The 24,494-nt window shown below is 53.3% G+C and overlaps 1 protein-coding gene across 1 annotated transcript in view; it reads right to left on the reverse strand.

Annotated features, from left to right (window-relative positions):
• Nucleotides 1-2,029: 2,029 nt before the first annotated feature.
• The window catches only part of FRAS1 (Fraser extracellular matrix complex subunit 1), a 107,676-nt gene continuing 85,211 nt past the window's right edge, over nt 2,030-24,494 (reverse strand). The window contains exons 37-72 of the mRNA XM_083861299.1: nt 24,147-24,295; nt 23,752-23,914; nt 22,913-23,048; nt 22,421-22,617; nt 21,915-22,068; nt 21,281-21,544; nt 20,978-21,166; nt 20,439-20,558; nt 19,752-19,931; nt 17,765-17,889; nt 17,061-17,201; nt 16,263-16,490; nt 15,880-15,993; nt 14,725-14,875; nt 14,082-14,241; nt 13,676-13,838; nt 13,202-13,448; nt 12,308-12,652; nt 11,918-12,078; nt 11,398-11,545; nt 11,095-11,300; nt 10,479-10,635; nt 9,730-9,930; nt 8,923-9,110; nt 8,485-8,760; nt 8,094-8,326; nt 7,621-7,781; nt 6,700-6,914; nt 5,582-5,732; nt 5,178-5,285; nt 4,847-5,006; nt 4,356-4,472; nt 4,098-4,264; nt 3,590-3,795; nt 3,141-3,287; nt 2,030-2,726 (exon numbers count right to left, since the gene is read on the reverse strand). Coding sequence (XP_083717425.1) covers nt 2,139-2,726; nt 3,141-3,287; nt 3,590-3,795; nt 4,098-4,264; nt 4,356-4,472; nt 4,847-5,006; nt 5,178-5,285; nt 5,582-5,732; nt 6,700-6,914; nt 7,621-7,781; nt 8,094-8,326; nt 8,485-8,760; nt 8,923-9,110; nt 9,730-9,930; nt 10,479-10,635; nt 11,095-11,300; nt 11,398-11,545; nt 11,918-12,078; nt 12,308-12,652; nt 13,202-13,448; nt 13,676-13,838; nt 14,082-14,241; nt 14,725-14,875; nt 15,880-15,993; nt 16,263-16,490; nt 17,061-17,201; nt 17,765-17,889; nt 19,752-19,931; nt 20,439-20,558; nt 20,978-21,166; nt 21,281-21,544; nt 21,915-22,068; nt 22,421-22,617; nt 22,913-23,048; nt 23,752-23,914; nt 24,147-24,295 — 6,816 coding nt within the window. The 3' untranslated portion in view covers nt 2,030-2,138. The remainder of the gene's footprint in view (nt 2,727-3,140; nt 3,288-3,589; nt 3,796-4,097; nt 4,265-4,355; nt 4,473-4,846; nt 5,007-5,177; nt 5,286-5,581; nt 5,733-6,699; nt 6,915-7,620; nt 7,782-8,093; nt 8,327-8,484; nt 8,761-8,922; nt 9,111-9,729; nt 9,931-10,478; nt 10,636-11,094; nt 11,301-11,397; nt 11,546-11,917; nt 12,079-12,307; nt 12,653-13,201; nt 13,449-13,675; nt 13,839-14,081; nt 14,242-14,724; nt 14,876-15,879; nt 15,994-16,262; nt 16,491-17,060; nt 17,202-17,764; nt 17,890-19,751; nt 19,932-20,438; nt 20,559-20,977; nt 21,167-21,280; nt 21,545-21,914; nt 22,069-22,420; nt 22,618-22,912; nt 23,049-23,751; nt 23,915-24,146; nt 24,296-24,494) is intronic.

A 24,494-nucleotide genomic window follows, 5' to 3' on the forward strand; every position in this document is an offset into this window, starting at 1 on the left:
CCCATCCCCCAGGACCCCTTCCTAAAAAGCGGGCCCATCCGATCCCCTCCACCCACTCTATGACCCCCTCCTGACCCCCCCGGGGAGCCCGCAGTGTGCTGTGGGGAGAGCCGGACACCCGGCAGTGCAGGCGGTGCTGTCCGTGGGGGGACCCGCAGAGCGGCTCCGGCCCCGTGTGGGGACTCCCGCGAGGGGCGCCGGGCTCCGGTTCCCTGGGCTTTATTATTCGGCGCCCCGAACCCCGCGGCTGCGGGGGAAGAGAGAAAGGGATAAGGGACAGAGAAGGAGCGTAAGAGAAACAGAGGGAAAATAAAGGGGACAAAGAGGGGAGAGGGGAGACAGAGGGGCGATGAGGAGCTGCGTAGGGGAGATAGAGGGAGGCCGGGTCAGGCAGGGCAGGGACCGTAGAGGGGGAGAAAGGAAGAGTAGGGGAAGGTAGGGGGGATAGAAGAGGAACAAAGTGAAAGAGCCAGGCTGGGTAGTGAGGTGAAGAGGGAGCAGGAAGAAGGGATAGAGGAGCAACAGAGGCGGGGATCAGGTTGGAGGAGGAAACAAGGAGGAAGGGCAGAGGGTGGTCGGGGTGCGTAGCAGGGCAGGGAGGGGAGGCGGGGAGGTGAAGCAAGAGAGGGGATGGGCGGTTTGGCGGGGGAGACGGGGTAGGGCGGTAGAGGGGGAAGGGAAGAAGTGGAGAAAAGCAGGAGCGGAGAGGAGAGAGAAGCGCCTCACCTGGGCCCCACCTGGACCTCCCGGTGCCGGGGAGAAAATGGCGTCTGCGGCGTCTTCCGGGATTTAAATGCCCTCGGTCCCGCCCTGCGCAGCCGCTCTGGAGCCCCGCGCACCTGTGCCGGCCCCGCCCCTCGCACCTATGTCGGTCCCGCCCCACCTGGGCCCCACCCCCCGTACCGCTGTCCCACGGTACCACCCCAGGGCCACGAGGGGGCGCCGCGTTTACACCGGGAAACCGCCGCGATCCCGCTCCATATTCCAGTCTCAGTCCCGATACCAATCGCAGTCCCGATGAGGCTTCGAGCCTCCCGACGGGGGAGAGGCGGCCCCGCCCGGGAGCCCCCGGCAGAGCCCAGCAGCGCTCGGGCCCCACACCCCCGGCCCAGTCACGGACCCTTCGCAGCGCCCCGGGCACGCGCCCCGCCCCGCCCCTCACACCTTGCCAGCCCTGCCTCCCCCCCCCCCCCCCCCGCCCCGGTGCCACTGTCCCAGCCCGGAGCCCGGGGCGCTCAGGCGGGGCCGCGACTGGGGACGGGTGTGCGGGACCGAGTTCTGCCGGTGTCCACTCGCGGAGCTGTTCTCCACTCGCGGAGCTGTTCTGCCTCTCCTCCGGCGGGCGGGTTGCGGGTCCCGGGGATGGTGGCCCATGGCCGGATTTGGGTTGAGACAGGGGTGAGAACTGGGCAAACCCTAGCCTGGACTCGATGCCCCCTCCTGCTACGACGCCGGGACGAGGTTGGCCGAAACCGGGTAATGGAGCCAAAAACCGGAGCTGGGATGGGGGTTCGGGTCTTGCCGAGGTCCGCCGGGGGGTCCCGGCTGGTGCTACCTCTCCTCTGTCGGGAGGATCGAAGCAGTACCGGGCCCGGGATCACGGTGGTTCCCGGTGTAAAGGCGGAGTCCCCGTGTGCGCCCGGAACCCCGCAGGGCGCCCTCTGGCGGACACGGAGCGCGGCGCCCCCGCGTGGGCAGGGCCGGATCCGCAGCCCCGGAGCGCTCCCAGCCCGGCCCCGAGGCCGCGGCGGCCCCGGGCCCGAGCAGCGCCCGCCTCTCCCTCCTTCCATCCCCCGGCGGCCCTGCTCCGCGGGGCTCCCGCCCGGCGCCCCGCAGGGGAATGAGCGGGACTGTAGGAGCGGCACAGGAAGGGACACCCCGGTCATACCGGGTGAAGGTTTTAGTTCAGCTTTACTCTCTTCCAGAGGAACCCGGCTGCTCGCAGGCTGGCTCAGAGCTCCCACATGCCAGGGGTGTGGGATGGTTTCTTTCACTTGGTGAAGTCGCTAAGACAGGAGCAGCGGGAATTCACAGCTGCCTCTCCTCACCAGACTCAAAAAATACCCGCGTGGCTTTTCAGTTTTGGATTATCTTTATTTTACAGTTTATAAAAAGCTTTTCCTGATGCGCGTGCTCCATTAAACTTCCGTGCCGTCGTGCAAATTGCTGTGGACTTTCACTTCCAAGTTCACCTGCTTCACTTTCTTGCCCTGCCCCTGGAAGAAGCCGCTACCGCTGTCCCTTGGTGGATGAACATTCCTGACGGTGCAACACTGGCTGCCCATGGCCCTCGGGGTGCCCCGGGGCAGCTCCACCTTGGTGTTCAAGGGGTGCTCCTCGGGAGTGCCCCTGGCAGCCTCCCGCTTCCTCCGCACCTTCCGGCACTTCCTGGCCAGGAGGCAAATCCCGGAGAGCACCAGCAGTAGCAGGGTGAGGGCAGCGAAGGCGCTGCCCAGCGAAGCGCCTGTTTGGGACAAGGAGGCTGCGACGGCAGCTTCCTCCCTCTCCAGGAGCAGCGACTTCATGTTGGTGCCGTTCTTCAGCTGGTCGCCCTCATTGTCGTAGATGAGGGAGTCGTCCAGCGCCGCCCTCCCGCCGCCCTGGGCCAGGTCCCGGCGGCCGCGCTGCCAGCGCCGAGCCAGGGAGCGCTGGACACGGGGCCCGGCCGCGCCCTCCGGGCCAATCACATAGATCACCTGGAGGTACCACTGGTGTCCAGCTTCCACCTTTACCCAAGGGAAGGCGTGGACAGAGGGAGTATTAATGATGGCTTTGGCAGCAGGTGATTCTGTTAAGTGCTGGTGTGGTTCGTGTCCTGTGTCTGACAAAGCCAGCCCTTCAGTGGGTTTTTCTAAGCACCTGCAGTAACGCTGACCACCCAGTGAGGTGTCCAGCCTTTGCCAATGGCAATAATTCATATGTATTTATGAATTTATTAGTATTATATTTATTAATATGTTTTTAAAGTGGTTTCTCATGAGTGCTTCAGGAAAAAAAATAATTACCAGAATAATAACCTAATCTCCATTTCCTGTATCAGAGTTTAATTCTGAAGACCCAGAGCCTACAATTCACCAAGTGTTTGGGAGGTCCTGGACAGAGAAGTCCTGGTTGGGCTACCAAAAGTACTGGGTACGTACCTTGTAGAGAGCATCCACCTTGAGAGTAAATCCATCAACTCCAGGCATGCTGCTCACTGAATGGAACTCGGACAGCTCGGAAGCAAAGTGGGCATCAAAAGGCACATCATGGAAATACTTATCCGTCACTTCTGGCTGGTTTCGGTCCTGGAAGTCAGAGAAGTGTTGTGAGGGATTGATGTCTGCTTTCCCAAGACAGGGTGGAAGCCAGGGCACTACCCAACACCTGTGTAAGGGATCTAGTCTGAATGCCCCATCTCCACATCCACATGTGGGCATGGATTAAGGAACACTCGTGGACAAAGGGTGGGGAAAAACTGATCTTCTGTTCACAATTTGCACCAGCAGCACAAAACATCCACCACATTCCTTTCCTCATCCCCTTGCAGTCATGATCTGCCCGTTGCCAGAGAAAATCCCAAATGGGAGAGTGGGAGCAGAGGACTCACCAGGAGGAGGAATCGGTGTTTCAGGTACTTGTTGGGTTGGATGCAGCCATACTGGGGCCCCTCGTTGTAGACGGTGCCCGTGGGGTCGAAGAAGGGCACGTAGCCATCCCTGCCTGTGCACAGGTAGACCTTCTCCAGCTGCAGCTTGTAGGCAGCATTGAGGTTTTGTTCTGGGTGCCAGAGCACGCGCCCATACAGGATTTGCCCTGGGGAGGTCGGGACAAAGAGGAGCAGTGAAATTCCCCAGCCAGGGAAACGCTGCCAGAGCCAAGTGTGCTGGGTGTTCAGAAGGGTTTGGATGGTTTGGGAAGGGCTTGGTGTGTGGGAGTGACAAAACACGGTGCCGTAGCATGTTGCTGTTTTACAGGGCTGTAAGATGCTCAAAATGTCAGTTATTGCTGTGGAAGAGCCAAAGCCACATCTGAATTTTGCCCTTTCCTCTCCAGGAAATGGAAGCTGTGAAGGCAAAAACACTGGGCAGAAGCAGAAGAGGAGAGGTAAATCCTACCCTTAGAAAAAGCCCCTTTGTAATCCATTTCTGCCAGAGACATTTCCGATTTGGTGGGGTCCATCAGAAAAACCTTCTCATTGTTACAGAGCTGAAACTCTGTGTTCAGGGAGTAAACAACTGGAACTGGGCGGTTTGTCTGCTGGAAGGCAATCGGGATCAAAAACCTGGAATTGGGACAAGGAAGGAAACAGAGGAGGGATGAGGTTTGGACACAGCCAAAGGGGCTGCCCCTGCCGTGGGATGGGGCCTCCTTACCGCTCGGGAGCGTGAGCCGTGCAGGGCAAGGGCTTGTCTCCAGGCTCTGCCCACGGCTGTGTGGGCTGCACCGTGCAGGGAATCAGGAAGATGGTGTATTCTCCAGAGTAATCCTTCCTGGGAACAGAGGGGAGACCCTGCAGTCACCAAGCAGAGCTCTGAGCTCTTCACCCAGGGCAGCACCTCTCCCTTGCCCCAGCAGTGCCATCCAGCAGTTCCTCAGGGACAAATGTGACCTTCTGAAATGCACTGTCACCTCTGGGATCAGTCTGTCCACAGGCTTCACTGCTGGAAAATCTCCTTTACAAGAGGCTGAGCTGATTTTTCTCTCAGTAGAACAGTGTTCCAGCCCTGACAGCAACTCCTCACATACTCCAGCTCTGACCAAGTTCCTGAGCATTCCACACTATTGCTGTGGGTGCTGGAGGGGTGCCAGGGAGAACACGGTGTTGTGGGAAGCTGCTGAAGGGGACTGGACCCCCAGCCCTCACCTGTTGTAGGAGCTGGTTGCTCTCCAGAGCTGGTAGGGGGAGTCAAAAGTCTGAGCACTCCACAGCAGCTGCAGGTCAAATTCAATCCCTCCCAGGTGCTCGGGAGTCACCAAAGAGGACCTGACATCTGGCAGGCTGTGGTGCTCCATGACAAACAGCCCTGGGGGAGGACAAGGAGGTGACAGGAGGCAACGTACGGAGAGGCCCCACACCGTGCACCTCAGCACAGAGGGGCTCCTGGCGGGGACAGGGTCTCATCCTGCTGCCCGTGCTGCCAGAGCAGAGCTGTGTGTACCCTGGTTTGTGTCCCTGTCAGGATCCCTGCCCTCACCTCTGAACTTGGCCTGTGTCTTGAACTCGATGACCAGCCGGCCGTCCTCACGGATGTAGATGCGGATAATCTGCAACCGGGCCGAGAGCACGCTGTCCGTCTGGATCCCTGCAAGGACAGCGGCACTGGGAGCCCACACAGCACACCTGCCCCTCAGCTGGGGGGCTGTGCCAGCCTCAGAAGCCTTTGGGAGGTCTCCAAAAGGCAGGGTTTAGTTGGGACCATCCTCCAGTGAGCCAGCTGCACACTTCCTCCATTATCCGCTGGCTGCCTAAGGCCCCCACAAGCATAAAGGAAGGAAATATTCTGAGTTCCCTGCTCCCTCAGGACTCTGGTGGCAGGAACTAAGGGGAAAACATGAAGGAGCCACTTCTTCCAGAGCCCCTGGAGTGCCTCAGGCTCACCTGTCCTCCAGAGTACGGTGTCGTAGAAGAAGGAGAACTCCATCTCCGTGTGGTGCTCCAGGGAAGCCCAGCCCCTCGGGGCTGTCACATAGATGTAGGACACGTAGAGAGGGACATGGACTGTTAGGAAGGACTGGGCAGAGTCCCTTACCTGGCAATAAAACAACAAAGAGGGGGTTATGCACCTTCAAGTGAAGTCAGAGGTGACTCTGAACATTCTTTCTGTGTAGGTACCTCAGACAAACCTGTGTTTTAATTCAGGGGCAGTGCTAAGGCTCCCTGGGACCATGGGACAAAGGAGCTCTGGGCACAATTTCACCTCAAAACCTCCCCAGTTTCCAAGGCTGTGAATTAAAAATGGGAAATTCTGCTTCCTCAGGCCTCCCAGAGCTCTCCATTTATTATCTGCAGAGTGCAGCTGTACTTGGCCAGAGAAGCCAAGCTCCACATGCTTCACTGGGCATTTGTTCAGGCCAAGCAGCTCCTCTGGGCTTGTGAAAACAATTGGAGCTATAAAAGGAAACTTAATGAAGTAGTCCAGGCTGGCAGAAATTAAAAGAGATGATGCTGCTCCTAGCAATGTGGCTGGGAATTTAATGCAAGAACTTAAGGGAGATGGAGTGGGCTGCACATGGATAATGCAGCCACGAGAGGGCAATGAGGCACCTCAAATACTGAGAGCCACTCAGAGGAACATTTTTGGCTTTTGGTCTGCCAGTCTGCTAATTAGGGAGTGAGTTAAAATATCCCATGACCACCTCACTCTGTGGAGCATGGATTAAGCTGCCTCTGCCCTGTCCTTTGCTCATTTCTATAGGCTGAGAACATGGTCAAAATTATAAAAGACAGCCCAGCTGTCAGTGTTTTCTACTTCCAGTATGGCTGTACATTAAAAAACCAAATATTTTCCTGGTGCTCTGAAGATTAAGAGAATAAAAGCTGTGATACCCCCAGGAAAATACATGAAATAAATGCATACAGCACTGTTCTCTTCCAGGTGACGGGGGGAAAAGTCACCCTCCACCTGTACAGAGCAGAGCAGCAACTACACACAAGTGCAATGCAGAGAACTGAGGGAGCTCTGGGATACATGGGAGAGCTCTGGATGGGCCTCTCACCTGGAAGTCAGCAGTGACAGAGCCTCCACAGACATCAATTAATTCTGTCATGTCGTAGTAAGCGTCGAAGGTCCAGATGCAGCTCTTGAGGTTGAGGTGCTGGTACAGCTGGATGCTCTTGGGCTCCCTCACAGCGGGGTCCAGCTGGTAGGGGCGGTCATAGCCCGGGCCCAGCACAAAGCTGTCCTGGGTCACCTCGTCCAGGAACCCTGCCTCTGAGAGAGAGAAGTCAGGACACTGATCCCTCCCCGATTTTGAACAGCCTGAGCCCAAGTATGGAGGTCTTGCTTCACTCTTGAGTCATGGGAGCTCCTCTCCTCTCCCTTCGCTATCCTGGAGGTCAAACTGGACACACTTAACTCTTCACGGGGGAAAATGTTACAGGAATGGGGGAAGCGTCCTAAAAACCAAACTTAGGGACCTACTGATTCAAAGCTGATGTTAACCTTTAGGAAATGAGGAACAGGTTGAGTGTGGAATTATCAGAATGAAGTACAACTTGCTGCCTGCCTGGACTAGCATGGATTTCATTCCCTGGGGTGTCAGAGACACGGTCTGCCTGTTCTTTTCAGCCCTGACATTTCCTTTAGCAGTGAATTGATTTTATTGCCTCATGGGAGATCTCAGTGACCCACACACAGTGATCCAGCCCTGCAGATCCCTCTAGATCCGGGTGGACGTCACAAGACAGATTTGAAAAGCAGAAAATCACTAGCACAATGTGAACCTACAACCTACAATCTCAAACATTCCCATGCCTGGAATCCCAGCTCCAACGGGGCAACTCTGGTCACTGCTGTTAGACCAGGAAGATTCATTGCTATTTACATCATGTCAAGTGAGCCCAGAGCCCAGCTGCCCCCTCCACATTTCTTTCCAGGCTTCCATGTTCAGGAAGCAAAGGCTGGTGTTGAACGTTACCTGAGATGCCTCTGAGGTCTCTGACAGTGACCAGGTTGGAGCAGACGTGCTGGTGCCTGTAGATGGACTCGGAGAGAAGGAAATGCAGGTTGTGCAGTGGCAGCGTGGAGATGAGGGGTAGCATCCCATCCTGGTGAGGGATCTGCACTGAGATGTGGATCCTGGAACAAGCAGCACATGAGACAGCAGAACAGAGCAGCCTGGCAGGCACAGGAGCCCCACAGCAGCACAGCTCTGGCAGGTGAGCCTGATGTTTAGTTTGAGCTGGATTTCCCCAGCTACACATCTACTCTTTAAGCTGTCCCACCAGCTCCCAATTCCTGAGGGGAAGGGCACCCCCTCAGCTGAGCAGGGTGTGAGCACAAACTCGAGCACCCCACGCTGCAGGAGGGACGTGGCTTCACACACACATTGTCCTTGTGAACCCAGAGGGGCTGGTAAAAGGCTGCACTCCCCCTTCTCCAGCCTCATACCTGTTGGGATGCTCCTTGTGCTTCACATCCAGGTACCGGAGCGTGGCGATGAAGGACTGTGCCTGGAAGCCTCGGGCTGTCCCCGCCACCACCGGCGTGTGACAGATGGCACTGTCTGTGCCTATGGTCACCACGTTGCTCCTCAGGGGGGTCCCCACGTGGCCAGCCTTGTCCACAGCCTTGGCCACGCAGCGCACGTGGAACCGCCGACTGAAGTAGATGCTGTCCAGCACCTGAGGGGACAAGGAGGGAGAAACCATTAGTGCTTCCAGCAGGCTTAAGGGAAAACAGTGCTCAGTTTTCTAAACCCAAACACTCGTGCCTCACACCAGGTCCCAAATGCAAGGGGGTTTCAGGCTGGGATCTCTGTGGCCCCCCAGCCCCAGCGTACCCTGTGGTTGACGCTGGTGAAGGGGGTGTTGTCTGTGATGGTCTCGAAAGGTGACCGTGCTCCGTTCCCGTCCGTGGGGGCAGCCACTTCCCAGCTGAACTGTATGGAAGACTGGTTGATCCCGGCCTCGCCACAGCGCTCCTTCATGAGGGCATACTTGGGGAAGTGAGGGTCACAGGGAGTGACACAGATGAGGGGGTAGCCTGGGGAGGGAGATTTCTTTGCACCCTCCTTGGTCACTTCCTCCACGCGGTCGTAGTCAGTCAGGGTGACGACCTGCGTGGAGGCAAGAGGGCAGCGCTCAGCTGGGGCTGAGGGAAAGGGTGGAAGAAGCCATCCTTCCCTCCCACATTGTCACTGCAGCTCTACATTTTATTTCCAAAATCTCACTGCGGTTTCCAGTCTGTGCTTGAAGGGCACTGAAGCACATCCACTCACCACGGGAGGTGCTGGGAGAATCAGGCTCCCTGTGGCCTCCTGATCCAAAATAGTCACTGTGGCAGTGCTGGTGTCTCCAAGAACTGCTTCCACTGGATCATCTGGGCCCAGCACCAGAGAAAAGGACTCGTGCCATTCCCGGTCTTCGTTGGACATGATCTCCACCTTAAACATGATGTGGGCCACACCTGTGGGAGCGAGTGCAAGAAAAACAGAGAGAAGTCGATTCATCATCGGAGGCTGCTCTGAAGTTCTCATCCAAACCCTGCGCAGCTGCTCCAGGCTGTGACCATGCAGACATTATGATAAAATACGATTATAAATTTTATTTTCACTCATTGCTGCTAATAATTTACCCAGAGGAGTCTACTATAAACATAAAACTCCAGCTATGACAACTGATCCAATCGATCCGGTGACAGATTTACTAGCAGATGCCGTCTGAGGATTAATAATGGCTGTCTTGTATTAGCTGTCTGCAGGAAAAATCTGGGATGCAAAGCACATTCCCATGCCTCCTCTCCCTCAGACCAGTGTGCAGAGCTGTTTAGTGAAGGCTTCTTGGTCCAGCAACATGATCTAAGGTGTTCACAGCCCTACGTTCCCTGAGGAGGACTTTACTCTGCCAGGTCCCAGTGCTTCTCCCTCTGGTCTGATCACTGTTTAACACTTCAGCTTTTTTGAGTAATAAAATTACAGCAAACTTCACGCAAAAAGCGGTTTTTCCCCAAATCTGGCCGTTCTCACGCACACAAAATGTCCCTGGCCACGCCCCCACCTCCAACCCTCCCTGCGAGGCCCCTTCACCTGGGCTGAACTTGAGCATGCGGCTCTTGGGGTAGTAATCCACGCCGGCCTGCGCCGAGCCGTCGCGGGTGCTGCAGCGCACCCTGGAGGTCCTGTTGTGGTCGCCTCTGCGGACCACCGGGATGTTGAGCACAGCCACTCCCTCGGGACCCGGCGGCTCCCGCACCTGGTACGCCGCCTCCTCGAACTCGATGGTGGGGGCTGCGGGGACAGCGGCGAGGGAAAAGCCCCAGGTTTGCACCCCTGGCTGCTTCAGCTCGGCTCCTTTCAGACTTGCCAACCCGCCTTCAGAGCAAGGGGCTCCTCAAGGCTGGGGCCAAAACGTCTTGGGTGTGACTTGGGGCAAAACCTAACAAGGGTGTTGGGCTACAGAGGATGGCAAATGATTCTCCTATCCCTGCCTCCCACACCCCCCAAAATCCCTGCCACGGGCTGGTGCTCCATCCCCCGCTGCACCAGAGGGACCTGCCATTCCTCTTCTCCCTCACAGATCTCTCCAGGCTGTGATGCTGTGGAGGGAGGGGAATATCTCCCAGGGGAAGCACAGCAACTCCAGCTGCAGGGGAATGGGAAACAGGAGAGGTGGTGGGTCCAAGCACTCCTATCCAACCTCTCCCCTCAGCCCAGCCCAGTGCACACCAGTGACCTGCACACCGGAGTGTGACTGTGGCACCAAAGGCATCCACTGCATTGACAGGACTGACACCCTGGGAACCACCACAACATCCTTGTGGAGCAGCCTCACTCACCATCTTCATCATTGGTGACAGTTATGGTTGCCACATCCATCTTCCCAATCCTCGCTCCGCTCCAGTGGTTTCCAAGGGGGCTACCCAGATGGACCTGGAACTGCTCTTCTGGTTCGAAGGCAGAGTCGTCGCTGATGTGAACACTGCAATTCTTCACCTAAAGCCAAGAGAAGAGGAGAAAGCAGCAAACACTGATGAATCTGATAAAGCCACATAAAGGCCAGGCCATACTTCCCTATCTGGGATTGCACATCGGAGTGCTGTCCATCCTGGAAGAAACACTTCTATTTTTAGGGCTTCTTCTTCAGTGTGAACAAACCACACTGCTACATGATGAGACACAGCAGAAAAAGCATCTTCTTCTGCAAACCCAGAGCCCTCTGTAGAACAATCCTGGGTTCTCCTGACAAATTGGATTTGCATTTCACAATTTAACCAGTTTAATCATGAAACACACAACCCCCTCAGAGTGGGTCACACTGCCAGGACAAGAATCTGCATCATCTGAAACCAGCCTGGACAACCCTGTCAGCTCCCTCTGATGACAGCCAAGGAATGGATGTGAACCTCTCCCAGCACTGGTTCTTTGCTCCGCCATGAGGCAGGTCCAGCTCACCTTCTCCCCTTTGAGGAAAGTGATGCGAGACTCCTCTGCATCCCTCCTCTCCATGAAGTCCTCCATGACCTGTGCTGTCTGGCTCTGGGTATAGCACCTGACAGAGGACTCGTAGCTCAGGTCCCCCGTGCGGAAGACAGGGATGTGCAGGGTCCCCTCCTTCTCCTTGGCCGTGTAGGTGTCCTTGGTGAACTGCATGCTGGGCACTGCAGGGGGGCAGAAATAGAGCCAATGGAGTGCTGGGGATCCACAGGGAGCCAAGGGGCTGGAATGGAACAGATACAGCTGCCAGGGATAACTCACCATCTTGGAAGATGTCATTAATGGCCACGATGGCTTGGAACGGCTTTGCCAGCTCAGCTCCATGGGGGGAGCTGAGGTAAACAACAAATGTCTCCAGTCCTTCTATCACTGGGTACTGAGCATCATCTAGGATTGTCAGGGGGCAGAACTGGGAGGAAAGTGGAATTCCTGCTGTTAGATGTACAAAGCTTTCGTCCTTCGCAGCACTCACATTTGGGAGTCTAGTGTAAAGCTGTTATGAATTTATGTTTTCTGAATCCATTAATCAATGTAAAGAATGTTCTACATAAATCCAGCATATCGTTTCAGAGAACAGGCAGCCATCCTTATCCTGGAAGAGGTGGCATGACCAAATCTCTCCTGGCTGGAGTGCTGATGGGAGTCTGTGCCTAGCAAACTCATTAATAGCTCTCAAATGGCCCTGAGAGGATTTTCAAAACAAATAGCAGATATGCACGGAAACACAAGACAAGTGTCACCAGGCAAAGCAGACTCAGCAGGAGTCCAAGTAGGTCCTCACCTCTTCTGTCTTGCCTGGCCTGAACTCTATTTTCCTGGAGCTGGGGACATAATCAACTCCAGGGCTGGCTGAGGGCGGGTCTGATGTCCGAGTGGCACACCACACTGACGTGGGCGTGGAGAGGTCAGGTCCCTGCCGGAGCACTGGGATCTCAATGTGTCCTGCAGCGCCAGAGGCACGTGAAAGAGAGAACAAACTGAGAGAGCAGCCATGTTCCACAAATCCATCCCTTTCCCTTCAGCACTGTTCCTGCCTTCAGCACAGAGAGAACCACAGAGCCCCTCTGCACATCTCTGAAGTTCTGCTGTGCCCAGAATTGCTCCTTCTGACACCTCCTTCATGGTGAAAACTTCTACAATGAGCATCCCAGCCCAAGCCCCTGCTCCTCACCTGCAGCCTCGCTGACTGTGAAGGTGGCATTCCCCAGGAACACCGTGGAGGCATCGTTGGGGCCGGCAATGACCACATTGGCTGAAGCCCGGCTGCCGATGCGGGCGTTGTCCGAGGCGTCGGCCAGCACCACCTCAAACTCCTCTTCCTCTTCATATTCACTGTCATCGATCAGAGTGACATCACAGGTCACCACGGTGACACCTGGCCCCAAAATAAGGCGGTTCTCATCCGACAGCCCCCGGGACTTGAAGTCGGAGCCGGATTCCAGCATGTAAAGGCTGCTGCCCTTGGCTGATTTGGGGACGGTGTAGCAGATGGCAGACACCGTGCTGCTGGCATCCCCTAGGAAGCAACAGGAAAACTCCATAATTCTGTGGAAATACTTGTAATCTGTCTGGTGGAGAGACACTGTTCACTTAAAGAATAAAGCAGCGGTCAGGAAAAAGAGGATGAGGAATGAAAAAGAACACTATCCCTGCTCCTGAACTTGTATAGCAGCTTGCTTAGACATGACTTCCAGCTCCTAATCTACACTCAGGAAACTGGTGGCACTTGCCTATTAAAGAACACACAGCCCAGTGACAGGGTCCATATAAAACACTGTCTAGATCACAGAGAAGCAGCAAACAAATACAAGCATTTGCTCCTGCTCGTGCTGGGAGTTGAAACAAATCCAAACCCAAGAAGCTTTAACAGCAGAGACAGGAAAAGTTAAAAAAATAAACAACACTGCCCCGCGTGTTGCTTGCCATTACAGCTGTGCCACAGGACAAAACATCAGAGAAGACCCCAAAACCATAAGCAGGCAAAGCCCAACCTCTCTGCCATGAGGGTTCCCCCTCTGCATGTGTCCCTCCCGTGGGGCTCAGCACCTTGTCCTGCCCGACTCACCTTTCCTTTGCACGGGAGCCGAGAGGAATCCGGCGCTCTCGCTGACGTGGAAGGTGCTCCTGTCAAACTGCAGCGTGGGCTCGTCCTCGGGGTCGGCGATAGTGATGGTGGCCTGGGTGACGTTCCCCAGCAGGGCATAAGCTGGCATGCTGAGCTCCAGGGAAAAGCTCTCCATGCCCTCAAAGACGTCATCGTCGTTGATGGCAATGGTACAGGCCTTGGTGTCCTCCCGCTCCTCGAACTGCACCTGGAAGGCAGCGATCCGACTGCTGTCCTTGGACTGCAGTCTGGAGCTTCCCGTCCTTCCTCTCTCACCCCCATCTGAGGTGCTCCCTCTTCTGACAGCAAATAACCCGCACGACTTCACAAATAAAATACACCCTCCTTGGTGTTTTTATCGCTTTTTGTCCATTCTTTCCTCCAGGCTTTGTGGCAGGTGTGGTCAGTCTGTCCCTTTCCTGCGTGCCCACCCACCTGGCCCGCATACTCCATGTAGTCCTGCTCTCCGGGCCGTGATCTGGATCCAGCAGTGGCTGTTCCCTGCTCGGTGCGGCACAGGACAATGCTGTACTGGTTGAGGTTCCCCACCCGCCTCACGGTGACGCTCACGGAGCCGGCGCTCTCCCTGACCTTGTAGCTGGAAAGGGATCAAGCACACACAAACAACAGGCTGGGGAGCCAACCCCATGTATCTGGGTGACACTGAGCCCCACACACTCAGGGTGAGCGTGGCCTCCATGGAAAATCCAAGGCACAATAATAGCCGGGGACTTGGGCATAGGGCAGCTCTCCTCACTGACAGAATTTCCTCCCCATGCTGTAGGGAGCTCAGGTAAGAGCCCAGCTCCCAGCCAAGTGCTGTGACCCTCGTGCCACTTACCTGCTGTGAGTAAAGCTGAGGAGGGACCACTGGATGTGGAAGACGTTGCCGCTGACCATGTTGGGTTTGCTGTCCTTCACGAGGAACTGAAAGCTGTCCGAGGTCTCCTGAACCTTCTCCTCGTGCATCACGTACTGAATGAGGCCCTGGTTCACGTCCTCTGCCAGGAGGGAACACCCAGTGAGTCAACACAGAAATCCAAAGTCAGTTTTGTAGATGAGCAGGGTGGACCTGCAGGGATCTGGGATCACAGTGGCACAGGAAGCAGGTACCCCCTCACTTCCCCTTCCCTCAGCCTTGCAAGAGTGAACTTTCCCCACAGTGCTGGTTCTTGCACACCTGGATGTACCTCCACCAGACTGTGATCAGATGCATTTCCAAGATCTACAACCCCTCTTTACTGTCTCAAGTCACATCTCCAGCTCTAACAAGGCTGGAAAATCTGGGACGACCTACAGGACACAGGTTGGTGTCTCTAGGAAATTACAGGATTTCTGCAACTGACAGCAAATTCAATGCTTATTTTCAACACACTTTGGAGATCTGCCCCTTGTCTTCTCCCCTCCCACCTATTTTCTTCCTTTTTTTAATAAACTGAATCAACTGATGGAAAAAAGCAGCCGGACACAGCCCAGCTCCATACCCTGTGTAAAGGTGGTCACAGCTGTCCCTGCCTTCAGCTTGTTCTCCACATGACCATTTCTGGGACCGGTTGTTATCTCATAGATCAGCTGTTTGTCATCTGTGTCAGGATCTGTCGTCAGTAATTCCTTCTTAGTGATGAGATTGGTGGCCTGGATTAAAGCCAAACCAAGGGAGTAAAACTGAAGCTCCAGCAGTGCAAATCTGATTGACTGTTCATACAAAAAGCCTGACCACCCCTCTGTCAAAACAGTTCTCCATGAGGGAAGATCTAGGGATGTAATAGTACCGAGCAGCCTTGAACAGAGATATCCTACAATGTGTTTGGCAACACAAGAAGGATTCAAATTTTGCCTCACATCTGTTTAGTTTAATTAAAAAGACAAATGTGGCTCAAAGAAAAGCAAATTTCAAAGCAGCTGCCCAGCCTTATTTAGCTGGGGCTAAAAGCTAGGACAAATCTTTGGGTTTCACTTAGAAACCTCTATTCCATGAGCAGTGCTGATGCTCAGGTGAGGCCCTACTTAGCAAAAAACCCCACCTGCCAACAGCCTCAGGCTGAAGGACTCATTCAATTCAGTTCACACAGCTCTGGTGAGCCTTCCTGAGAGCCTCTTTCAAATGCCCTCACATGGATGTGATTCAGTTCCACCACATTTTTGCATTCTTTTCAAAAACAAAATGTTTTTAACAGCAGGAGAAAGAGAAATTTGAGATGCTCAAGACTGCAGAAGTGCTTTTCCTGAAGTGAGGAGTTTAAGCTGAGATAGCCATTTCTTAATGCAATTTCTTACTACAGTATCTTCTACTCATTTTTTTCTGTGAAGAACCAAAGTGTTTCTTTACAGTTAATGCTGGCTCCTCAAAAACAAGCCAAGAGTTTCCTGGGGTTTTGTTTGGACTTCAGCACAACAAAGGCATGTTACAGCAAGAAATTCCTGCACCATATCCTTGGAAAGCCATACATCTCTGCCATGACTGCTGCAGCACATCATCAAAACATCTCCACCATCAGCAAAGCTAGAAATGAACCCTGGGGCGGGTGTTCTCCATCACAAAAATAAAAAGTGCTGAAGGATGAGGATGTTTTCCCGCAAAGCCCCTTCTCCTGGAGTAGCCTGAGGAGCAGCTCAAGCTGAGGCCAGGCAGGTATTACCTTGCCATCCGTGTACTCCAGCCAGTGCAGGCCCAGGTTGGTGACGATCCTGGGTGTCCCGTCCTCCACAGGGAGGATGTCCACCTGGAAGCGCTGCGGGGCCGCGGTCACCACCTGAGACAGTTCAGGGGGATGGGGTCACTTTGGGTGTCCGAGCCTCACCCACCACGTGAGCAGCTTGGGTCCCTTCAGCTCTACTGGGATCGAGGTCCCGGGGTGAGTTTGCACACACAGAGGGCAGGCAGGGGAAGGAGCAAAGACATTGCATAACTGAGAACACTCAGCCCTTGCCTTCAGTGCGGCTCAGCCACCCCTGCCCTGAGAGGAGGCAGCTCCCTGTGAGCTCCCGAGGCCCCTCCCATCCTTCCCTTCTCCTCCCTGACCTTCTTCCCGCCGTCCTGCACCACGAAGAGGGGGTTGGTGCCGTCGGACACGGTGAAGGTGAAGCGGTCCCGGAGCGCGCCGCCGCCGCCGTGGCTGTAGCTGACGCGGCTCTGGTAGATGTCATCCATTGTGAAGGTGGTGGCCTGCAGGGGACGCTGCCCGCGGCCGCTGCGCTCCAGCACCCCGTGCCGGGGCGGCTGCACCACCCTGAACGTGATGAACTCCACCTGTGCCCGGACACGGAGGGGCAAAGCTGGGGACACCACCTCAGGGCCAGGCCTGCCCTTCCAGCTCACTCTGCCCAGGCAGCTTCCCTGTGTTGTGTTCCCAACCAGGGCTGGCACCGCACATCCCTGATTGCCCCTGAGCCCCGCCCTGTCCTCATCCCTCTACCGAGGTGGCTCCCTACAAAGCAAGGCACATCCCGCCGAAACGCTGGTTCAGCTAGTCTGAGACAGCTCCGTGAAGGCAAGAACAGCCCCCAGTTCTGCAGCCATTCTGTGCAATGTGTCCCTTGTCACTTCTGCCAGGAGTGAAGCAGCAAAAACCTTTGGGGCAGGATTTTGGCTCAGGCAGCCAGATCTCTCGCTGCAGGGGAAGCAGCAGTGAGGTAGAGCCAGTATTAGACAGCTCAGCCTCTGGCCAGACCCAGGAAGAAGAGGAAGGGCCATCTTCATCCATACTAAGAATAAACTCAGTGTCAAGGCCATAAGTCTCTAAACACAAGCCCATTTTCCTGACTGCCCAGATGTGCAGCAGAAGAGGGGAGGGAGGAGGCCAGGGCAGTCCCGCCTTACCTCTGTGTCAGCATCTGTTGCTTTGAGCTCAAACTCGGTGATGATTTTTCTCACCCCTTCCTGAACTGTCATCCCAAAGACTTGCACTATGGGTAAGGAGTCATCCACGGGGTTTATGGTGATGTCAAATGTCTGGCTCACCTGGGACAGGAGGAAAAGCCTCTCTTGATGATTTCAGCCTTCCGAGAGTGTGATTTCATCACAAGAGCAAAGCAATCCCTGGTTTGGGTCACTTCATTTCAGCCTCGTCTGGTGAGCAAATCTGAGCTAATAAGCCCAGATCACATGAACAGGACCTTCTTTATCCCTCCCCACTAATTAATTCTCTCTCTTTCTGTGGTATTTATGGACATCCACTGTCCCTCCCTCTCTCACTCTGTTTTGCCCCTCTCCCTCTATGTGCTGCTTCTCTTTCAGAGAGCAGGAAGAAGGCATTTCTCCAGGGTCTGGCTGTCGTCACTATGCAGGCAGTGTGCTGGATCAAAGCTGAGCTCAGAGAGCAGCTGGCAAGCAGCTGAAAACCAGGCACTCAGATCTTGGTGAGCCAGTCCCATGAGGCCACATGGCAGGTGGCTCCCTGCTCCCTACACAGGGCTTGCTCCCTGCCCTGGGAGATGTGGGAAATCTCACAGCAGGAGAAGGAGAAACAGTCACCTCTGCCCACAGCACGTCCCTACTCAGGCAAAAGTCAGGCTGAGACTGACCTCGTTTGTCCCATCAGACACAGAAAAGGTGAAGGAATCCCTGTGCTTTTCCATGTCACTGGTGTGGATGTACTGGATGCTGCCAGAGGCCAAGTCTGCTTGGCTGAAGGAACTAATTCTTGTCCCTGGAAAATGAACAACGGGGGGGAAATGAGCAACAGAAAGAGAAAGGCAGGGGAAAACTACAGGAAGCGGGACATATTTAGCCATAAGGACTCCGTTTTGGCTGGTTCTGATCCAAGTCAGGCTGCCCCGTGAACCTCGGGATTTAGCTGGAAGAGAGTCTACTAAAATTTCCTTCTCCAAAAGAAGTCCAGGCTTCCTTTGACCTCATCCTGTTGGGAGTAGGCCTCCTGGGGCAGAGCAGGAGAGAAGCTGGGAGAAAAATGGTCCATGTAACACTTGGATTGTCACTGCTGGGCAGGACTAACCCAACCGTGGCATCACTGAAGATGAGCTAAAGGCCTCCTGGCCTCACAGCAGTTTTCCAAAATGCCTTCCAAGTGTCTGTTCTCTCTGCCTCTCCTTGTACCCCTGCATTTAGTACAAAGTCCCTTTTTCAGCACTGATTTATAGTGACATCTTTACAGGCCATTAGGTGTGACACAGCCACAGAAAGGTACCTGACAAGCATTTTAAAAAGCACTTGAGCTTTTTAAATCTCATTGCTGTGTTCGGCAGTTTTACTGCTGTTATCAACAAACACCCTGACAAGAAGTTTGCCACCAATATATCACACTAAATGGCTGCTGACAAGTGCTGGCCACACTACAAAAGACACCAGGATCTGATTTAAATAAATGAGCCAAAATGGAATGATCAGCTAAGATTTCCTCAGAGCTCATCAGCTGTAAAGGTTTGGGTTCTTTTTTGAGTACTTCAGTACTCTCTCCTTAGGTTTAGGTCATTTAAATCATGATTACAACTACTTCTGTCTGTGGCTCTGTATCCTTATTAATCCCTCACAGATGTGAAAATGCACAGAAATCAGAATCATCATCAGATTTTAAATAATAAGTAGGAATAAAGTCCTTAATTCAAGTATCCAAAGTACAAGATTCACTGTTTAGTTTGCAGTGTAGACAAAAATATTGCAAGTTTTTAATTAACTCTCATCAGGGAGTAGTTTGCTTATATTACAACTCAATCATTTTTCCTGCCCTTTCAACACGTTTTTGGTGAGAAGATGAGGCAAACCACACACTCAAACTGAGCTGTACAGGGACTGTCTGCATCTTGAAAGCACACAGCAGATATTTCCACTTTAATCTCGTGTTAATGAGAAATCTAAAGTTATGAACAAATATAATCTTAGATAAGTATAATAAAATCAGAAGAGCGTATTATATGACACCTCAGTTTTAGATTAATTCATCAGAGAGGGGCAGCACACTCTCACTGTCAGCAGGCATGAAAGGTAGTTCTGAAATTCAGATCACATGAGCAGAACTGACCAACCGCCTTCCCTGAACAACCAGGGCTCATTATCCAACACAACCATCACACCCCAGCATTGCTTCCTGTTAAACTCAGTGGACAATGTTCCTTTCCTCCCTCCAAAGCACAGCTAGGGGAAGAGGCTGGGTTTTAGGGACAGACCAAGGGACAGACTGGCCAAGAGGGGGACAGAAAACAAGTTGTCTGTTTACCAAGATGGGCTGTTTCCAAGGACATTAAGGGCTGGATTCGTTGGTGCCCAGTGCTGTTCACAAAGGCCAAAGGCCAAAAAGTTTTCCTGTCATGCAGAAGCAGCAGTAGGGCCATAAACTGGCCCAGAGGCTGAATAAATCCTCAGCTGGGATTATTGGGCTGCTCTGCCTTCCCTCACTTTATTCCCCAACCCTCTGGGCTAATAGCCCTTTGATTTCTAACAGGAATCGGAATTCTGTGCTGCTGCCTCTGGGCACGTTTTTCCTGCAGTGAATGTTTAGGGCTCAAAAGCCTCCAGTGTTTTGCTGCTCTGAGGGCCCAGCACCTCCCTGCTCACCTGGAGAGGCCACGTGCTCCAGATGCCCCAGTTGTGGCTGCCGAGTGACCTTGTACTGGAGCTGGGAGGTCTCACTGTCCTGGTCAGCGGCTGAGAGCTGGAGGGTCGAGATTGTCTTTGCTGAGTTCTCATCCAACACCAGCCCCTTGTTAGTGATGATGGAGGGGGGAAATCTGTCCTCTGGAAGGGTTAAACACAAAGCTGAGTTAGGAGACAGTCACATTCCTTCCCCCGGGTAATTGTGCTCAAGCAAAAGACAACACATGCACAAACGTTTTGATAATTCCAAAGCAGGAACCTTCGGCTTTGCCATTAATCAATGATGGTAACATTACACTGTCTAAGAGACAATCTAAACAGCATGAAGATATTAAGGGGAATTTTTCTACCTTTTCAGTGAGTTTGTGAGAAGCTAAAGAATCAACTATTACGTCTGCAAAATCTCCTCATGCCTCTCACTTCAAAGGCCTTTGAATGGACAGCAGATCAAAACTACATCTCAAGAATTACATTTTGCCTTGCAGTACATATGGGATGGGAATCTGTGAGCAGGCCTGAACTCTGCAGCAAAGAAAACATAACTCCAGCACTACTTTTTACCTATTACATGGATGTAGAAAACCTGGTCCATCAGTTTGTTGCCATCTGCATCTGCAAAGAAAACATAACTCCAGCACTACTTTTTACCTATTACATGGATGTAGAAAACCTGGTCCATCAGTTTGTTGCCATCTGCATCCATCACATCAAAGGTGAAGTGGAAGTTTCCGCCGGGATCCCCTTTCCTGTGGCTGTACAGCACGTGCCCTGGAGAGAGGGACAGAAGAAAAGAGATGCTTTATTACAGGCTGCAGCATTTAATTCTTAGTTTGGAAGCAGGCTGGCACCATCAGCTGAAGCACCTGGGGCTTGACAGAGCTCCTGGATTTGGGTTTCATTACTTTCTCTCTTTATTCTTTTCCTCCTGCTGAGAGAGACTTTTTAACATATATTTAATGATACATGGTTCTGTTCTAATTTAACAACCCACACTTACCTCTTTCCCTCTCCCTTCCCTACTTCAGCTCATTGTCCCCCTCTCATAAAGATCACAGAGTCATGGAATATCTCAAACTGGAAGGGAACCATAAGGATCATCAGGTCCAACTCCCTGCTCGTCACAGGACTACCTAAACTAGCCTTAGTTTATATACTTGCTGTGACTACCCAAAATCCAGCACTCTCACCTTTGTTTATATCAGCCTGGGTGAAACTTTTGAGGGGTCCTTTGGCAGAGATCTGGACTGGACTATCAGCTGTGGTCAGCTGCAGCTGTCCCCTGCTGGGGTCCCTCCTCAGGACAAACCTGATGGCCGTGTCCCCTGAATGACCAGCTGCTGCTTTCAGGTGCTGAGCCGTGAGCCGAGCTGCAGAGCCTGCCCCAGAGAAAGCAAACCCACCATCAGCTTCAGCTAGCCCAGTGAAGTGATGGTTTAGGCTGGACCATCCAGCAGCACCAAGCAATGCCACTCCCATCCCTGTTCCCGTACCAGCTGCGAGCTGCAGGTCCCTGCTGACAGCTAAAGTGGGTGGCTGCTTCCTTGGCAGCTCCATGGAGAATTCCAGCCTCCCTGCCTGTGTGTAGAGCCCATCCGTGAGGGAGAAGCCAAACTCGTCTGTCTGTGCTGCAGCTCCGCTCTGAGTGTAAACGATCAGCTCATCCAGAACGTCCTGGTAGGTGAAGGAGGAGCCCCTGGACAGCACATGTCCCTGCTCCAGGGCCTGCGCCGTGCTCTGCCTTCTGCGGAGCTGGCCTGGAAAATAGCACAGGGATCAACACAGCCTGCTGGGGACAGAGCCTGCACCTGACATTCTGCCTGGCCTGGGCCTCCTGCCTCAGGAACTGGGGGAGCACAGCAGGGAACTTCCCATGCATGGTCCCCTTCTGCTCTCTGGCAAAGAGCGAGGCATAACTCACCACGAACAGGACTGTCCTCAAGCACAACCCTGGTCCAAATTGTATTGGTTAATTAACCAATACATGGTTAATTTGTCCTTTATCTCACATGCCAGGCTCCCCTCTCACAGCGGGAGCTCTTACACATGCACATAGCAAAGATAGACAGACAAACACCAAGGCAGAAAGATGCCCTATCCCTCACCCCCCGGCCTGTCAGGACATACCATGCTCAGGACTGTGGCTCACCACGATGACCAGGTCACTGCTCTGGGTATCCAAGTCGTGCAGGCTGAGCGAGGTGTTGGTGACAACCACGGCTGAGCCCCTCTGCACCTGCACAGGCTCCAGCACCATCTCCGGGGGCTCGTCATTCTGCCGCTGCACAAAGGCAGAAAATTTCCAGGAAAAGGAAAATGAACACAGGGAAAGCCCATCCAAATGAAATACAAGCTCCCAAATGACAGTAGTGGTGCTGGCATCAAATCTAAAATCTATCCAAATCTATCCAGCACCATGGCTGCTTCCAAGACGGAAGAGATACCAGAGCAGTAAGCCCTGGGGATGAGGCTACAATGCACAACTGTCCTTGGGCATCACAGCTAAATTATGTGCCTGTGCTAGGGGAAGAAATCTCCCCTTAATCCCCTTCCCACATACTACAAAGGAAGGAGTAAAGCTTGCCCTTGAAAAGTGTTTGTGTGAAAGGAGAGGGCTCTGGCAGCCAGCATACCTGGATTGTGATGTTGATGCTCTGCATCTTTGACTGGCTGAAGCCATCACTCACATAGAAGCTGAAAACATCACTTGTGGGCTCAATGCTTTCATGGACGCTCTGGAAGTAGTAAATGCTGTTCTCCAGAACATCTTGAAGGGAAAAGGATGCATCTGTGGTCCCCGCAGACTCACTCCGTGGGCCAAAGCTCTCGCCTGCAAACCAGAATATCACTGGTAAAAGGATGCTCAAGTGGCTGATAAACTCAATGTAAACCCAGCAGGATAAGGGGAAGAAAGGCACATTGTGAAGGTTGCAGAAGGTTCCTTTCTACAGCTTGGCTTCCCACATCTTGTGGCCTTTGAGGGAAGCAACATCTGCTGTGTTAAGAGTGGGCACCAGGGAAGCTGGAGTTTTAGATGCAGTAGAAGCCATTCCCTCCATGGGATATGGCAGATGTGATCCTGTTAGGAGCACTAACCAGCCAGGAGGAAGAAGGGAGCAGTTTACCTGTCCTGGTGTTCTTGATGTAGCCATACACAGGCAGCATGACCACAGTGACCCTCAGGTCCTCCTTGGCAGTAGTATCATAATCAGCAGCGAAGTGGTGATGAGCCAGCAGCAGGACCCTGCCTCCCTCATCCACCTGGAAAGCAACAGCAGACAACACAAATCCTTACTGAATGAGGCTGCCTCCATGGAAGAGGCTTGACTGGGCCCTGGAGTGCTGTCCCATCCTCCTCAAGGTCTGTTAATCAGGAATTCAGCAGGGAGTTGAGGTGGGATGGGAAGAACAAAGCCTGCCTGAGCTCCAAGTGGAGCCAGTGAATTCTTTATCAGGGCAGGAAGGGAACTGACAGAGTCACGGTGACCTCTCAGAGGGCAAGACCTGCATTTCTTGTGGAGTGCCTTTTGAAGGCAAGGGAGGGGGAATGCAAAGCTGGAAAGGAGGGAGATGACTTCCAAAGGCTTTGATAAGGAGTGTGAAATGCTCTGGGGGTCAGTCCAAAGCACCAGGTGTCTTTAGATTTGTCTTCTGCTCATCTCTTACACACACACTGGTGAAAGTAGGGATGAAATACTGAGTAGGGATAAATCTGACTTGCTCCACTGATATCAAGAAGACACCCTAGGGACAAGCAGCTCCTGATTAGAACAGATATAGACAGATGAGGTTCAGGGATGCAGATGGATTGTCAGCCTCCTTTGGCTTCCGAGTGATTTGTTCACTCTTTGCATGGCACAAGTGACACTACGTGCTACTCAGTGATTTCCCCCCAGCCCAGGAAAACTGTTCAGTGGCTCCCATCTCAGGCATTCCTGTGCCTGTCCCCTGGGCAGGCACTCACAGTGATGTGGTCAGCAAAGGCGATGAGCGCAGGCGGTGCCGGCGCAGGTGTGATGGTGATGGTGAACATCTGCCTGTCCAGATGGTTGTTGTCAGCATCCAGGACTGAGAAGTGGAAGATGTCAGTGACAGGCTGATTGCTGGTCTCAAACATGGTGGAGTAGCTGTGGAATCAGGACACAGGGAGTCAGGGAGTCTCACTGACCCCTGGGCATTCCATCTATCCCTGCAGTTAGAGGTGAAGCAATCCTCTTGGAAGAGAGGTGGTGTCTCAGTTCCCAACCCTCCTTCATATTCATTCCCAGAATTCTTTTAAGTAGCCCAGAAATCTCTGGGGAAAAAACCCACTGAGCTTTTAACTGGTATGGCTTGAAGGAGAATAGTGCTCATTGCTACCTGATCCTCTGGCTGTTGATGTCTTCCATGGTGAAATTGTAAACCTTGGAAAGTTCTTCACTGTGGAAGCCTGACATCCTTAGGAGGGTTCCATAGGCTGGCAGAGATATCAACTGGATTCTGATCTCTGAGTCAGGAGAATTGTTATCCTAAGCATGAAGAAACAAACCTAATCAATGCCAGGCAAAATTAGCCATTGCCTTGTTCCACTAAAAATGGAAGGAAGAATAAGTGTTTCATAGGGAATTATAGCTGCCTAGCTGGGTCAGACCTACAGATGAATATTAAATGAAGCTCTTCTACTGATGAGAAGAGAGTCAAGAGGGTTGACATTTTCAAAATATACCA

Source organism: Zosterops lateralis, assembly GCF_965231275.1.
Source record: "Zosterops lateralis genome assembly, chromosome: 5".
Lineage (NCBI taxonomy): Eukaryota > Metazoa > Chordata > Aves > Passeriformes > Zosteropidae > Zosterops > Zosterops lateralis.